General features: G+C 41.3%; 1 protein-coding gene across 4 annotated transcripts in view; it reads left to right on the top strand.

The window, feature by feature from the left end:
* specc1 (sperm antigen with calponin homology and coiled-coil domains 1) overlaps nucleotides 1-18406 on the top strand; it is an 86951-nt gene extending 68545 nt beyond the window's left edge. For all 4 annotated transcript variants that reach the window (XM_034113317.1, XM_034113323.1, XM_034113309.1 and 1 more), the window contains 3 exons: nucleotides 10278-10394; nucleotides 13008-13067; nucleotides 16472-18406. In XM_034113317.1, coding sequence (XP_033969208.1) covers nucleotides 10278-10394; nucleotides 13008-13067; nucleotides 16472-16561 — 267 coding nt within the window. In that variant the 3' untranslated portion in view covers nucleotides 16562-18406. The remainder of the gene's footprint in view (nucleotides 1-10277; nucleotides 10395-13007; nucleotides 13068-16471) is intronic.

The raw sequence follows: 18406 nt of genomic DNA on the forward strand, positions 1-18406 counted from the left end.
TCCACCCCTTGCAAATAGGACTCCATAACAAGGGTTTGGGTTCGGGCTGTGACACCATATCGCTGTCTGAAACATTGCTCTTTGTACATGTTGTTGAAATGCATATCACATACAACTACTGGTTAGTGTTCAATAGCACCCTAGACAATTCAGTAATGGTATATTTTTTAGGGATTTCTGATAAATGAGAGAAAAGTGATGGAGTCCTATGTTCCTATCACCAAAAAGTACAATTTCCGTCTAAACTAAAGCTAAGTTTACAGGACTATAATTCAGTATTCTTTTAGGTAAATAATTGTCTGACTATTTGGTGATGTAGGACAGCCATCTGGTTCATACCTCAGCTAATCTGAAGAGGAAAAGAGTGATTATTCTCAAGTTATGGGCTTTTTTGTCACCTTTCCCATATTCGGCCTGGTCTAATTTGGCTCTTTTTCAGGGATTGGGGTAGTTCTAAAGAACAACCAAAAAAACATTTTTCCCCCCAAAATAAAATTTGACAACAATCGATTTCATTAATGGGAGACCCTAAAGATAAGAAAAATCATTGTTGTGTTTTGTTCTACCTCGGGTAGGGGTATCTCAACATCTGAGGGCCCTTCCTGCTAGACTATAAAGAGTTCGGCGGGACTAAGTACTGGGAACTAAGTACGGCAAAGTGGTGTGAAAGCGGTTATAGATAGACCAAAAGGTCCTGCTACTTAGATTCCAAAATATTTCCCAAATATTTTGTAGATTTGGTGTATAACTTTCCCACAGAGATATATGAGAGCAGCTGTTTTTTACCTCTTGGGAATTTAGCTTTTCTGGTGAATTCCACTACAATCCGCAGGGATTTCTGTTGTCTAGGATGCGTGGATATGTACTGTATGTTTGTGTATGTGACTTATAGTGTTTGTGCATGATTTACAGTCAATGGAGCGGAGTAGAATACTGCTCGTTATACAGTCTCACGTATAATCTTACTGATCATTCACACAGTTTGCAGCTCCAGGAAATGAACTGAAATGCAACCACATCCAGACAGCCTGCTTTGTCTTCCTTTGTCTCTGCCATGCTCGTGCTCTGTTCTGATAAAGGTTAGTGAGGTGTAGCTTTATCGATAAATCCACATACATTTTGCAGCCCTTTCTTCTCTACTGTGAAATAAGGTCAACGAGGTAATAACTCAACACTAATTGGCTCTTTAGTTCATTTGTCATATATGCTGGGAATCTTCTAGCTACATAATTAATGTTCACTATTGAAGAGACAGTTTTCCCCGTCGCTGTTCACTTTCAAAACAAGCTCTTATATCATCTGCCAGCCAGAGCCTGCGGTCTGCGAGACAAAGCCCATGGGAGGGTCAGCCCTGTGCCACTTGTTATTACAGTCCTATTGTTGGCGGACATTCCGGTCAAACAGCAGCCTAATTAAAGTGAAACAGAGAGCGGGAGCTATTGTAAGCGTGCCGGGGGGTTGTTTGATGTTTACGTGCAAATAGCTGCCGAGGGCATGGTTAAGCTGTGTGATTATAGCTGTACACAAAGCCTGATGTCACTCTAGGCACGTTTACTGTGATCAATATGGGGATAATGGCTGGTAATAATCACAGTGTGAAGATTCACTTCACACACATCACAGTGTAGGTTGTGAAGGAGTCATGTAAGATGTACAAAAGAGGTTCAATATTGAGGAAATACCAAACATATCCGAACATTAACAATAACATTGAGTAAACAGTAAAATGTATTATTATGCACAAAGTTAGAGGGTTATTCAAAATAATTGTTATTATAATATAGTATATTTGAAATATCCCAAATCAGATCCTGAATTGGATTAAGAAATCAGCGGTGATAAAACGCCCTAAAGAGCAGTAACCTGGCCTACGTGCTTTAAAATTTAAATCATGCATATTGAGAAGCAAGCGTATGTGTGTGAATGTGTTGTTGTGAGCATAGTGTGCATATATATCATACAGCTCTGACAGATAATGGTTAGACACAAAGATGGAAAACTTAAAAACACCAAATATAAGGATGTTATTGCTGTCACTATGGAGATGAGCCACTTGAATCCATGAGGGAACATGTGGGGTGACCGTGTGTTTGAAGGGGTGTGTTCATCCACAAGCTGCCTCCAGGTCCTTAGAGTAGTCGAACATATGACCTGTGTTAAACTCTCAGCGGAGGAGATGTGAGCCCAGACAGGCTCCGACACCTCAAATGTCAGATTCCGGGAAGCACAGATCGATCAGTGAGGACCTTAAGCTTGCTCCGATTGACTCGGCCCTGGGAGAGAACGGCCTCTCACAGGAAATAAAAATTCACAAGGGATGCTGAGCACGTCAGAGCTGGAGTGGACACAGGCTTGAAACACAACACCGCTTTTATACGACTGTTTTCAAAGCAGCTGTGAGATACGACTCAAACAAGCATGGTCCTGCACCGCCTGAAATCGGATGTTTTGTGACTTCTATGTGTGTGTTACATGTTCCTGCTCTTTATTTAAATGGACAGTGTGGTTTGTTTGCAGCCAGATAACATGGGAATGTGATCCCATAGCAAGTTGAGCCAATTTTCGTAACTTTCAATAGCAAAATCTCATATTTTTGCATCAAAACTTGACACCTTAGTCAAATTGCAACACATTTGTCGTCTCGTATTTAAAAGCAGAATATCTACAGGGCCATGTTCAATAGACTTTCTAGAAAGTCTGGTCTGTTGGAAATACACTAGTCTCAGACTGTATATCTATCAGGCTCTTTGATGTCTACATTTAGGACACTTTTTAAACTTTTCCCCCCCCCTCAATTAACCATAAAAGCCATACAAAAATAAATATGTTGTTTGTTCAAGATGGAAACAATGAGCAAAGTCTCTAAACATTAGGCTCAGCTGGACCATCCGGCCGCGTCTGGGAAACTCACACACACACACACACACACACACACACACACACACACACACACACACACACACACACACACACACACACACACACACACACACACACAAGCACAAAGACATTGAAGGAACAGGAATGGACCCCCAGACGAGGGTGGAATTGAGGTCAGACTTTGAGGAGGGGAAGAGGGTCCGAGTTCAAGAGTAACTATTACTTCAAGTTCTAATTATGTAGGATTAAAGAGCTTCGAGTGAGATCATCAGTGTAAAATACAATTACAACTGAACACAGTAAAGGGGTCACTGCAGTTTGGACATGTTTACTTTTCTTTGTTACAGATCAAAAAGAAAATATGCAGACATAGGTAAAAACAGGTAGACGCACATATTAAAGGACCAAGGTAATCTCATTGTGATGGGCTATAAAGACACACAAAAACACAAGATAAGAAAATGGGAGTTTAATTTAGAAATTAGGGTCAAAGCTTAGCTCAAATGTTACCCATACATAATTTTGAGTGTGCTGTATTGTTTTTTGTTCATCAAAACATCAACAGCTAAACAATAGCTTGGCCCAGTTTGAGAAGGAAAAAAACGTATTTGAGGCTCTCATACCTACGTGCAAAAAAGGCAGACTTCTGGTAAATGGATGTATCTGATTTAAATACTTTGAATCACAAGATTGATACCTATTACAGAAAAATGTCCAGGATGTGGCTTTTTAAAAGGTCAAGAGACAGGGAGACAACTTTTGAAAAAACAATATGGGGATCAAAGATACAAAGGCGTAATAGGAAAGACACATTGAGAGTGGAGAATAAATCAGTACGGCTAGTGCTTGGATCTGGTCTGTTTTAAATGTAAAGATAATTATATTTGGTTAAGAGTGGTATTATTTTTGCAAAAGCTGTGAAGTGAGCTCATGGAGAATTTAGACGAATAACACATTGCCATTGTTCGGTTTTTTTTCTTGGATTTTTCCTTTTGTATGTAGCAACAATATCGTTGTAGTATAATGTATTTAGTGAATTTGCATTATGCACAACCGCTCCTTTCTTGTTCCTGTCCTTTTCCTATCATGAGAAAGTCTATTAAACTGTACAGAGACAGGCTGGGTCTAGGTGGAGCCCTCATCAGCTGCACCATCTCTGTGACCTTCACTGTTGCCCTGTCTTTATCTCCGTACCCCCCCCTGCTTGGGCTTTCATCCTGTCATTGCTCATGACTGTGATTCATTGCATGGTACATTAGGGCGTTCCCCTCTCTGTCTCTCCCTCTTCACCTCCATTACAAACTTTCTCATTTCATTTTTGTTGTTTTCTCCTCCTCTGTCCTTGTTTCCTCTTCTATTTTTGTTTCACATTTGTTTCCCGGTCGTTTGTCTTCTTGTTGCCCTATTCATTCAGTGCAGGTGAGGTGGAGAGATTCTGTGAAATATACTGAGATTAGCTCATTACTCTCTCAGGCTCCATGTCTCCTGCTTTCACCCTTTGGACGGATGACTTTTGAACACACTGTGTGTGCGTGTGTGTGCATGTGTGTGTGTCACAGTCATCCTCCATCCTTCCGTGCCAACTCGACCGCTACATGGTGCTTTTGTGTTTTTACATTCTTTAACTGTGAGTAAGAGCTACATTTTGCTGCAATGGCACTTTTACATCTGGGTGGCTAGTGTCATCATAGCATGGAACAGATGGGCTTAACTCCATGTTACGGGATGTGACACCAGTCCGGTTGCATTCACATGTGGCAGCAGAGAGAGCACACACTGCTGCACACACAGTGTTAAAGTGCTGTCGGCGGGGTGTTTAGTGCCTGGCTCCTGTCCAGCTGGTCTGTGAATTCCATCTCTAAACGTTTTACAGGCAGAGAGGATATGCTGTTCTGCCTCTGCAGCCTATGTTACACACAAGTCTATTAGCATTCATTAATACGTTAACCAACAGTAAAAAGAAATACAATTTTGATGACCAATTAAATATTTGAGTCATTTTCTCAAAGAGAAATTACGAAAATGTGCTGTGTTCAGCATCTACACTCTTTTTACACTCGTTTTACACATTATTTGTATTATTATGAGTATGTTGGTCCTCCAAAACTTGTTTTTTGAAGACATTTTCATGACTGGATAGTAAGAAATAAATCATCAGTTGCAGCCCTAGTCACGTGCTGTTCTGATTTGTAAGCACGCTAAAATGTGCTTTTTAGCGACCAACTGTAGGTACATCTTATCTACTGTATGAGTAAAGCTATTGTGGAGCTATCAGATTTTGTTGCTAAAATAACTAAATAAAAGGTAGATCTGCCAGATCTTGAGTCTCTTTTTAAACACCATAAGAATATTTGCAGAGCTGATGAGCCGTTTCCAGTCTTCAGAACAACAGTTGTAGGCGACAGTTCCGTTTGTATTTTATTTAGATGAAGCTTTCCAGCCTCATTTCCACTTAATTGAACTACTGATACTATCATTGATCTTATCTATGTCCCACTTTGAGGCAGAGCAAAGCTCATAAACATAGATGCATTTGACATTATCTCTTCCCCCCCCCCTCTGTACAAGCCCCTGCTTCTCTCTCTCTTTCTGTGAGCCCTAAAAAGCCACGGCTCGGCCTTTTGTGCCGAGCGAGACGCTTCCTGTCGCTTGATGCTGTGTTTGCTTTTCTGAGCCGGCTCCCAGAGAGCTGTTGTTGTCCGCTGCTGTTTTAGCATTCATGCCTCTCCCTCTCTTTCTAACCCTGACCAAATCCCAACCGCCCCCCCCCCCCCCCCCCCCCCCCTCCCCCACCCAACCCCTTCTCTCTCCAAATCACACCCTGAACTACAACATACCTGCGTGGATTAGGACATCTGTTCTCCTCAGATCACCCATGAACGCTGCACTCTGCAATCCCTCCTATCACCTTATTAGTCATTGTGTATCTTTTGGCGCATTTCCACCATGGCGCGGAGCGCGGTTTAAGCGTGCCGTGTCGTGCCGTGCCCGGTTTTGGTTGCGCTTCCACTAGGCCTAGTTACGGCCCGCCCCGGCCCGGGGCCACTTTTTCACCTCTTTTCTGGCCCGACAAAATTGTGGTTCTATCGGGGCCAACAAACAAGGCTGAGTCGGGCTGAGTATGCTAAACTAGAGAGAGGATCGCTGGCAAGGGGGCTACAACTACAACAAGATGGACATATTTGACCGTGATTTAATTGTAATACACGTTTCAAAATGATGCCGAAGTAACAACATACTGATACCGGTTAGTAAAAACCATGAATTAATGCTTTGTCAAGTTTGCAGACAGACGGCAGGCGAAAAACCTTTTAAAATGCGTGTTTTCTAGATGGAGATTGGCTAAGCTAACGCAGTATATGCTCCGACCGTCCACACTCACAACAACGGCCTATACAGACATAAATAAAGCAGCGACTGTATTCACCATGACACAGGCAGTCTGTGGTTTGTACTTGTTTAACTTTTGTCGAGTTTCTGAACATATATAAGGAGCTGTGAGCTCTGAGTGCTAACAGCTAACGGCTGTGTTGTTTTTCTGGGGTTCTCATTGAAGATGACGTCACGGCTCCGCCTACACTGCGTTACTATAGTAACTACCCCAGTTCCTAAACTGTAATGGAAGCGCAGCATGAAGTGAGCCGGCCCTGTTAAGGCCCAACGCGGCCAAGCAGTACCGAGCGTGGCCGAGGCCGACCGTGTGGTGGAAATGCGCCATTTGTCTCAGAGTACCTGGAGTCTCCCCGGCTCCACGGGAACGCATACGGCAAAACGCATCGGAGTAACGCAAACGTAACCGCAAAAAACCTTCCGCCCACACGCAATATACACCGGATTGTGTCAAGCTCCACGAGACGGCTCCGTTCCAACCGCTGGAAAAGCTGCAGTACATATGCCGAACCTGTACGTGGCGCTGTAACTTCCTCCACAAAAGCAGCAACTTCCTCCACAAAAGCAGCGAAGAAGAATGGTTGTCATGGCTGCACTTCTGTTTATTCTCCTTGGTGGGGGCCGACGGAACCGGCCAGAGTTTTTCGCCGGTCAACGTGTGTTAAAGTTTAAATCTTCCGGACAAAATTATAAAAGTGCCGGTCAAAGGTCTTCATTGTTATTTATTGAGCTTTAAAACAAATGAATAACGACGATATAATGATATATAATCATCAAATACACGGAGCCTGTCTCTTTTTCCTCTCTTCTGACAGCGTCAGTGTCTGTCTCATGCAGCAGCTGATCCTGTAATGAGTGACCCGACAGTAAAAATAAACATATTTATAACTAGTTTAGGTAGTTTGAGAGGTAATTAAAATAGCTAAGGGTGATGATCTGACTTGAAGTGTGTGTTTTGCTCCCGCTGCATCACAGCGGGAGGAGCTGCGTGTCTCCGTCCTGTCAGATTAGACTTCACTCGCGTTTATGTCCATATCGAGATAAAGATAAATAATCTGAATTCAGTGTACAGTGTACTTTTGCGGGGGTGAGCAGCAGAGGCGGGGAGAGGCGGGGCTATTGCGTCGTCATTATCAGAAACGGATGACCGTATAGGCGACCACACGGCCCCGTTGGACCCCCCAGAGCGCTCCGTTCCCAGATCTATCCACCTTTGGACCCGTTGTCGTTTGCAGGGTCTGTTTCTACGTTTCCATTACGGCGTCGTCTAGCTTAAAGGGCTATACGCATGAGAAATATGCGGATTCAACCTGTTTTCGTTCCCGTGGAGCCTCAGGCCTAGGCTCGGCTCCATCATTAACCCCCTATCCCTCCCTCTGTGTGTGTGTGTGTGTGTGTGTGTGTGTGTGTGTGTGTGTGTGTGTGTGTGTGTGTGTGTGTGTGTGTGTGTGTGTGTGTGTGTGTGTGTGTGTGTGTGTGTGTGTGTGTGTGTGTGTGTGTGTGTGTGTGTGTGTGTGTGTGTGTGTGTGTGTGTGTGTGTGTGTGTGTGTGTGTGTGTGTGTGTGTGTGTGTGTGTGTGTGTGTGTGTGCAAATACATCACACACACATTACTGATAGAGAGGAGTGGGGAGTTATGAGAGGAATGTGGACTGACAGGACTACACAGGTCGGCCCCACAGAGCCAATAGACAGGAGGTGTCTGATGGAGACGAGACTGGCTCCCAGCCTCTGTTGGGCCAAAACACTAGATGGCCAAAATCTGCTCTGCTTAATAGAAATCACTCTTGGGAGAATATATCATTATAGGAGGTTATTTTTAAATTAGTTTCTTCTGGGGATTGTTTCCCTCAGGATGATCATAAGTTAATGAGTGTGTGATACTTGACTATTAGAGGACAAATAATGGTGAACCTGAACAAAGCCTGAGCCCAGGACTCCATCCTGTTTGGCTTCATTCAGATGAAGCAGCTGCTCTCTCAGATCCCATTGTGACCACACACACTCTGTGGCTTTCCCTAATGACTGAAGTTGGGGAACAATAATTGGCTGATCTCTCCAAACTTATTTAGTAGTTTAACATATCATTGTTTTGCTGTAAGGGATATTAAAACTCTATCCATTTCAGATGTACAGTGGGGAGATGTTTCACAGCAACATTAATGAATATTTAATGATTAAATCAATTAAAACTTTAGATTTATAAACATTAAAAAGACTAAGACTGTACAGCTCTGTTAACACCTGTGGCTAAACTAAAATGACACATTTTTTGCATTTTTGTTCCCATGTTCACCATTTAATTAAGCCTATAAGCATGCTAACATGTACTAATTATTACAAAATTAAGTTGGGAGTATGGCTGACTCCTGTATGTCTGTAACCTTTGCTGTACAAAAGTTTATGTGTGCATTATTACTTAGATTTGAATATTTCAAAAGCTACTAGGGTTCATCCTGTGACAACCATACATGTCTGACATCCACACAGCTATATATAAGTTAAGGATTACATGGAGCTTTAGGCACATTTAGAAACTAATGACTAAAGCGATTGTCAGTTTATAGCAGCATGAGTAAGAACTCCACAACAACAAACCACTTTTTGGTGTTGAGGTGAGATTTGCATCGCCTTGAAACTAGAGATAGTGTTAAACTGAAATAACGATGAGTGAAGGCAATCGGTAATGACAATCTGTCAACAGGTCATAGGAGCTCAGGGGGATATTCATTACTGCAGCCTCTTAGATCTGTGATTTTTAATTTGTGTCCTCAGGAGCCAGAGCTCTGCTGTTTCTCTGTCCTATCACCAAGTTAATTACATTCCCCATGGCGTCACCTGTATGACTCAGTCACTGGTTGGATTAGCTCGGGTCCACAGGGCCAGCACTGAAGAGCACTGTAGAGCAACAGCAAACACCTCATGGCTGCATGTCCTTAGCATCTTACATACAGACTTTCTTTATCCTAAACAATTAAGACAATGTGTCTATTCTCCTCTTGAAAAGTATGCTTCAAAGGGAAAAGTTGAACTGTTCTATGTTTTTCTCGAATGGACTCCTAGTTTACTTCTGTAACAAAGTGGAATCACTATGTCAGAGCAGACTGGGCTGTGGTTTCAGACAGAGGGTGAAAAGAGATGCTGCAACACAGGCAGTAGGAGAAAAATAAAGAGCTTTTTGAACATTAAAGCATGGAGACATGTCACAGTAGAGACACAAGATACTAATATGAACCTGAAATGAGCATAATATGTCCTCTTTAAGTGGCATAATGGCATATCTAGAGGAATGGTTATGTTGATTTTTCAGTTTGTCTGCCCTTTTGGTGCAGGCAAACCATCTCACCAACTTTTGAATGGATCACAATGACATGTTCTACTTAAATTCCTGATCACCAGAGGATACACTCTATGGATTGTAGTGGTCCCTTGAAGCTGCCAGTATGTGTCTAATGATTTAGATGTACTTTTTGTAAGAACTAAATGATTTAGTATGTAGAAAATAATCAAATGTATCCGAAATACACAGGAAATACCTTATCTATCTTATCTGGCCTGCAATGCCAAACAATGGCCCAGAGGAAGTCTTTCCTCCATATGTTCTACTTTTATCAGACCCTGAATACTCTGTGTAGTGTGAGGTGTCAATGCACACAAAATCACAACAGACCGTAAGTGCTGCTATACACGTTTTTCAACCAGAGAAGAGATCTGAGAGAGCATCGGAGGCTTAAATGGGTTGTAAGGAGAAGATTATTTACTTACTTCCCCCGAAGGAAACACGACCAAGGTTTAATGGACTGAACAGAATATTATAGCATTCGATTCTAATTTCCATGTTTTCTCTTGTTGTTCTATGACTTAATGGCTTTTTCATGGCCTGTTCATGTTGTAAAGAGGCTACTTGCTCACATTATGGGCACTTTAAGCTCATTATGTATGATATTGATTTGTGACTTCTATGTTTTTTCCTCTGCTGTTTGCTTCCTCTTCTGTTCTCACTCTACAGAATATTGATGTTACCAACTTCAGCAGTAGTTGGAGTGACGGCTTGGCTTTCTGCGCCCTCTTACACACATATCTGCCTGCCCACATCCCGTACCAGGACCTCATCAGTCAAGATAAGGTAGACAAATATAGAAAGATCGCACACACCCTCAAGTAATATCCTCACACTTACAGTTTGACAGGTGGTTCAGTGCATAGATGGGTTACAGAATTGGGCCTACCTGGAACTGTCCCAGGGGCCAAAAGTGTCAGGAACCCCCCTGGGCTCCACCTATAAAATATCTCTGAAAGAGTCATGAATATACTCAAAATGACATCAAACAAACATAAAAGAGAGACAGATAAGCTGCAAAGAGACCAAAACAACAACAAATAGAAACAACATTGCTGCAAAGAGACTGAAAACGACTACAAAGAATTACAAAACAAATACAGAAAGTGATCAGAAATACACTAAAACAATTACTGTACAATGTGACAGAAAACCACTGCAAAAAATCACAAAGCAACACAAAATGAGAGCTAAACAACTAAATAATATGTGTTTTGCATCCGTGTAGGAGAGTCTGTGGGGCCTTCTGAATGCCCAGGGACCCATTATCTCCATTGGAAACTTTCCACCCTCACGCCTCACGCCTCACGCCTCACGCCTCACGCCTAACGCCTCACCAGCAGTTATACAATTCAAAAAGCGCACAATAAAACTGATTGGAAATAGATGTATTTATAGAATACATGTAAAACACTTCTCATGCACCGAGGCTCTCTCCTCAATGTAGTCTTTCCATACATCTCCTACTCTAAATGCAGACTCACTTGTAAACTATGGTGGTGAGCCGCCATACTCATACATCTACATGCTAGCTATCCCGTTCATATCAGTTTGCAACAGAACAGTGAAGTCACTCACATGTATTGTACAGAGCATAGTGTAAATGTCACAGAGCCCCAAAAAGGTTACCACAACAATGACTGGATGCTTAGCTGACAAAATGATTTCCTGTGTAGGAGGTTGAATTGTTAAAGATGAATCCCGAGAAAGCATTGTTTAGTACGGTAGACTCTTCACAGTGTCTTTGAGGAACTCTACCTTCAAGGAAGTAAAGTTGAGTACAGCAAACAAGTTGCAGACTCAGTGTCATGGTGTCCTCTCCCCAACTTGCAGACGTGTGTCTCCAGAAAATACCACACATAAAGCCACAGCAAGTTGTTGTGGAAAACGTGTAAACTGTGAAAACGGTCTGAAAATGCACGTTTACCAAGAGACAAATAAAATCTCTGTAATGCATGGAAGCCATTTTCCACCATTAAACTGTGCTAAATTGACTTCCTTTATGAGGCTGTAGACTATAGGTCTGCCATAATACCCACACAGCATTAAGAGCAGCCTGAAGATTAATTATGGATGTTGGTGATCCTGAGGATGGCAGGCAGGAGACACGCTATAGCTGGGTGCTGACAGCTCTGTCATGTGGACATGCAGGTGGTTTGGAACTGTACAAACAATATGGCTCCTCTCGCCGCGGCTCTTTCAGCTTGCTATGATATTAAAACAATAGACACACACCTCTGACACATCCTACGTGACAAATGAGTCATGTAGGCATGTGCATCGTTTTGTTGGGGTGAGTGTGTGACATTGTGCTGATGATAGAGACTTCTTTCTGAATAATTCAATAGAAGCATGTTGGCTGTAATAACTCGTGCTGAGTGACTTTTCCTGAGGCCCAAACACTGTAACCTTTTCCCAGAATAATATGTCCTTCGGATGATTCCATTACTTCCATCCTTTACTTTTATAAAGGTGTTAGAAAACAATTTTATAGTCAAACTAATATTTTAGGTGAAAGATAGGTCATATCAATATCAATTCATCATCAGAGTTGTGATGTCTAGTTTCTTTTGAAGAGAATAGTTGGGAATTTTGTATATGGGGTTAGATGAGGTACTAATCCATAATGTATTATGTACAGTATATGTAATTGTTGTTGACTGTCTCAGAAGGAAAACTTTTAGCAACCGAGAAAAATCAATATGAATGTTATTGTACGCTATGTTTAGAATACTTTCCCCACTTTAACTTGCTGTGAGACAGCCTTTCGACTACTGAACTGACGCCATCATTGCATCTATGCTTTCCTTAAAGCTCCTAGACTCGTTTGAGTTCTGCAAAGTAAAACTATTGTTTTTGTCAAAGGAGTCTTGTGGCTTTTAAGAGAAGGAGAGAGAGAAAGCGAGCATTATATGGGTTTTTGTGCATGTAAATGGTCTGCAAAGGCTAAAATCCCAAAGGGAGTTTCTCTCCCACACTGCTGAATTTTGAACATTAAAGCATGTCACAGTAGAGGCAAAAAATACAAATATAACATCAAACTGAGAATTATATGTCCTCTCTTCAAAAACACAACTTAAAGAAGGACTGAAAGAGCATTTATATCAACAGTGCTCCAGTAGGAGGACAGTTTGAATGTTAGGTTTTGATTTCTCGCTTTTTTTTCTGTGTGTGGCTTTAGTCCACAGTTTCAAAATGAGGTATATGGCTGAATATAAAGGAAGGCAGTTCATGGGGATGTTAATTAGGCTCAAAGTATATATATGTCTCTTGAGTGTTGGTAAGGGTAATACATTTATTTCAGGGCTAATTGTTGCTTCTTGCAGCCCCATGTGTGTTGTTGCAGGATGATGGGGCGCAGTGAGTCTCACAGAGTCTAAATGGTTTGTTTTTCTTCAGGTTCGAAATCTGACCTTGGCTTTCCAGGCCGCAGAGAGCATCGGGATCAAACCCTCTCTGGTGAGTTTTGCTGCCACAGACCTCACATACACACTCGGATATCAAACAGAGGCCCTTTGATTAGACAAATTGGAAGCAGAACTCTTTAATTTGTCAAACTTGTGGGATGCTTCAGAACTGAGATACCCAACAAACATCATTCCTCCTGACTGTCTGGAGCCTTGCTGTGTCCTATCCGTTACCCAGAGAGATCTCAAAGACCGTGTCCTGGAAATCTGATAAATAAAAAACAAACCTGAAACGTAATTCAGATACAGTTTGACTTTGATAAGCTAAGATGTGAAAACATCAGCGGCTTCGTCACAACTGGCTGAGTAACGACCAGCTGCTCCACGTGAAAAAATATTTAGATTTGGTGAGCACACAAACCGTCCATGTTTTCTCATGCCGTAAACAACGTGACTTAAATATATTTATTTCAAGTGAAGCAGTGCAATGTGCTTACGGCAGCAAATGTGAAGGTGAATTTGTATCTCTTTTAGGAGTGTTAACATGTTTGGCAAATAGGTTCGTTCTTTCTAAAGTTTAGAATACAAATACATACATACATACACTCTTATATCTTATATTTAGCTAAGCACAATGACTGAAAGCAGGGGTAACGCTTAGCTTAGCATAAGGACTGAAAGCAGGGGTAACAGTTAGCTTATGTTAGCATAAGGACTGAAAGCAGGTTTAACATTTAGCTTAGTTTACCATAAGGACTGAGCAGGGCTAACATTTAGCTTAGCTTAGCACAAAGACTGAAAGCAGGGGAGAAATTAGCTTGGCATAAGGACAGAAAACAGGGTTAAAAAATACCTTCAAAGCTCACAAACGTACTATTTGTGTCTCGTGTTTAATCCATACTGCTAATGTCAGCATGCTAACATGTAGATGTTTATCTGAATTCATCTTAGTTTAGTTTGTCTGTCACAAACTAGGTTAATCTTTGGCGTTAAGCTGGTAACATGAGCAAAAAACATCAGAACTGTCATCACATTTGACCAATGTATTTTGGTTAAATCCTGATTGGTGCTGAGCGTAACTAAGCCCCGCCCACAGCAAACCATTAAGAAAAGCAGACACATATAGAGAGGCGAAGTTCCTCCCCTTCTGGGGACTTGCATGGGACCTTATTTCAGAAAAAGTATGTATTGAAGTCAATGGGGAGAGAAAGATTATCTCTCGATCCCGTTTGAATTGTGCCACGAATTACACATATGATGTTTGTCAATTTAAAAGATAATTTCCATGTCAAAAAAGTCACAGTTTGTCGTAAAACTGTTGAAATATAAGACTATGAAAAATACGCAACTAGAAAGACTACAAATCCCAGAATCCCAGTCCCGCATGCTGGCTCTTACGGAACCGACTAACTCCCCTTTTGTGTATGTACAGCTCTCAACATGTCCAGACTTGGAGTGATTTTCACCTCGTTTCATACTTTTCGCCTCATTCTGAAAGAAAGAAGTGAAATGTGCCAACGTGACGGCCGTCTTGGTGTGTGGTGCGAGACGGGAGATGTAGTTCATTGAGCGGTTTCACACAAACAAATGTGTTACTTCACAGTTTTACGACACATTTTTATTTTTTTGACTTTCAAAATTATCTTTTAAATTGACAAACATCATATGTGTAATTCGTGGCTCAATTCAAACGGAATCGAAAGATAATCTTTCTCTCGCCATTGACTTCAATACATACTTTTTCCGAAATAAGGTCCCATGGAGGTCCCCCGGAAAGGGAGGGACTTCGCCTCTCTATTCAAATGTATTTTAAATAACCAAAACTGTTCAAAAATGGTAGAGATCCTATTGCTCATTCTGGGAAATTTTAAAAGAAATGTTCAGGTAAATCCAGTGATAATTTAACTCGCTGCATTTTGGCTGTGAATTATGAAAAGAATGACGACCTTGACTTGTTGTTTGAATAAACATTCCTTTCACAAGAGCTGTTGTTTTTATACATTCATGATTTTATTTTTGTAATCTCATTTAAACACACCTATCAGTGGCAGCAGGAATGTGAGCAGTGAACAGTTTAGTGCTGACGAGGGACAGTGAAATCCTCCTGCACACAGCTTCCTGTGCAAACAGAGGAACAATCTGCTGTGAGCTGCAGGGAGAATGTGTTTTTACCCCTCAGACATACTTTTATTGGTGTTAACATATGGACCTTTGAGTCATTTTTAACTATGTTAGAAGTGTTTGCAGAGTATCCGAGTTCTGATAGGGTTAAACTAATGTGACCTCTCCCTCCCTGTTCTACATAATGTGCAACTCTCTCTGCACTCCTTATGAAAGCTTCATGTTTTGAGGAACATGATAAAAAAAACTACATGAATATTTGTTGGATATTTATCCTTAATGAAAGTCTAACCACATTAACTGCTCAGAGATGAATTACAAAATCCATAAACCAGTCCAACAGTTCATTTTGCCAGCTGGACGTCAGCGAGGAAGTGAATTAGACTTAAATGTTTTTTCGCTGAGCACAAAGGTCATATATTTTATTAATCTTCGATTGCGTGCTTGTGGTTAGAAGATTTGAGAGGGGAAACTTATTCCCATGCCAGTGACTTCCGGCTTTTCAACTTCTTATTCCTCTGTTGCATAAACATTAGCGTCAGACACAGCCCAGAGAGGAGCTGATGCTCCCCCCGATGGGAGGTTGAGACATCGTGGAAATGACTGTGCTGGAGCTTCTGCATTAATCTGAGCCAAGGAAAGCTGCAGTGACGCCGGCTCCATACGGAGTCATGTGAGGGCTGCTCTGTCTGACTCATCCCTGTCGGACACCATTAGGCTCTGAGTGGACTTATGCAGCTTCACACAGATCCTCAGTGTTATATAGAGAGGAGCCTAAGAATACTGTAGATACTGCAGCATCAGGTCTAAAACCACCAGACTCAGGGACAGTTTCATTCCACAGGCCACAAGACTGTTAAACACCTGAACTAAGAACATCCATAACATTCACCTGTTTGTAACTTACAAATGATGTATCACTTGTATATAGACTCTTATGGCACTTCTTCTATTCTATTCTATTTTATTGTATTCACTTGCACTATTTAATCTGTTTCATTGTGTTGCAATGTTGGAGGAGCCTGTGACCTAAGATTTTCATCGACATAACTACACTGTAGCTTTGTACGAATGACAATAAAAGCCTTGAACCTTGAACTTGAACATTGAACCTTCTCTGCAGCTTAAACACATTTTCTTGAAGGTTTAAAATATTATCAAGACAGGAAGAAGGGGGATAATATTTACAGAAAAAAGACTGAATTTTCGACAGGAAAGTAGTTCATTTCTGAGCAAACAATCGTGAGTATTTTAATTGTTGTTGTAAACCACCATGAAAATATCCGACCCCTGTAAACTCTTTATGTTCTTTCCTCCCTCTGTGTGCTCCACCAGGACATGGAGGAGCTGGTGAGGACGGACAGGCCGGACTGGCAGAGCGTCATGCAGTACGTCTCTCAGATCTACAAGTACTTTGAGACCTGACTGGGGGGGGGCAGGAGCTGGAGACCAATGGACCGGAGGCACCGCAGCACGTTTCTGTCACCGTCTGTCAGCACGACATCACCTGAACCCCCCTCCTGACCCCCCCCCCTGCTCACTGTCTGACACTAGAGACACGACTGAAGTCATTTCAGATGCTGATATCTCACATCTTAACGGGACGTTACAGTGAGCGCTAAGGCCGTCATTTACAAAGACTGCAGTCAGGAAACACATTACCTTGTTCATCATTTCACCCCAAAAATAAATAATACATGTTGTTCTTTTTACCTTTAGTGCTGTTTCTCAACCTAGATAGTTTTGGTGGGGATTGGAGAGTGTTGGAGATATCGGCCATACAGAGGTCTGCACTCTCATATATATTGGAACCAAATGGCACTCATCTTGTGGTGCTTAAAGTGCCAAAATGAATACATTTCACAGCAATTTATTTTTCCTGAAACCATGACCCGGTCAAGATAATAAACAGATTTTGTTGTTGGCGGTTTTATGTAGGAAATACTTTCTTCTACAGGATTACCGCTTAAAAAGAAGCATGAAACTACCCATAGCCTGAAGGCTTACGAATGGCTTCTGCCTCAACTGAGCAGCAACTTAAGCTAGCTTAGTGATGCTAGGTGAGCTAGCTTGTGCGAAAGAAACTAAAATAGTTCCTAAATACAACTGTTAAAACATTCTCTGTGGATTAGCTTGAGTGATAGGGTCATGATTTCTGCAAGAACGCATTGCTGTTGAGTTTTTCAAATGTTTGGTTCAATCACACTGGAGAGAAGGCAGGCTTCTCTATGGGTAATGATGCAACACTCGGCAACTCATAGCAAAACAATCTGACTGATAAATAACACCACAGGTAAAAGGAAAAATCTGTATTTGTGATTTTTTGGTGGACTTTCCCTTTAAAGTGTTAATTGAGCATCTGATTCACAGATTAAAAGCAGAATATGCTGTTGAATAGAAGCTGATGATAGCACTACTGAAGGAATATTAAGAACTTCTTTTTTTAAATCGTTCTATTTCTACTTTGAAATAATTGACAAGAAAACAAACTTTTTCACAAAACAATTTCTTTCCATTTTTGTGAATCAAATGCTCTGATATGGTCAAAACGTGCCAAAAACTGTATTCTGCCAGAGTGTCTATGCATGGGGAAACCTCATCTCTCCTTCACTGAACAACATCAGCAACAAGGGGAAAAGTGTGAAGACAAACTTTGGGTAAATGTTTTTCCGTTGTTTTAACGAATCGATCAGTTCTCATACTGAGTGCTTACTGTAGAGCTGGAGTTACTTAGCAGAGCAGAGAGTATCAAACTGACAGCTGAATCTTTTATATCCCCCACTTTTAAGTGTGTGCTTCCTTAAGAACACAAATCAGACGAACCATTGCTGCTGTAAGCGAAACAACACTAATAATGATTTAACACTCCGAGAGTTACTGAATAGTTTTGTAGGAATATATTTTATGGAATCAGATCTCTATGTTTGCATTGTCTGAAGGACTGGCTGAATCAAACTGTGTTCCTCCTCCATCAGGACTCTATGGTACTGCTGCTGCTTGGCAAAAGATACATATTTGGCATGCCATGTTAAATAATAAAGAGAGGATTACTTTTATATGTAAGAGTTGAGAAACAACACTTTCTGTGTTATGGTTTACATTTGCAGATGCCCTTATGGTTTGAAAAATGGCAAAAAGTGTTATTTATTTATTTACAAGACTTGAGAAGTGGGACTGTGGACAGAAGTCAGGGTCCAGTTTTCTATTTAAGGATGTCACATTTGGAAGTGTGTTGGATGGATATGCTCAATAAAGGATTGTCAAGTTTTA

This window comes from Trematomus bernacchii, unplaced genomic scaffold (genome assembly GCF_902827165.1).
Source record: "Trematomus bernacchii unplaced genomic scaffold, fTreBer1.1, whole genome shotgun sequence".
NCBI classification, from domain to species: Eukaryota; Metazoa; Chordata; class Actinopteri; order Perciformes; family Nototheniidae; genus Trematomus; species Trematomus bernacchii.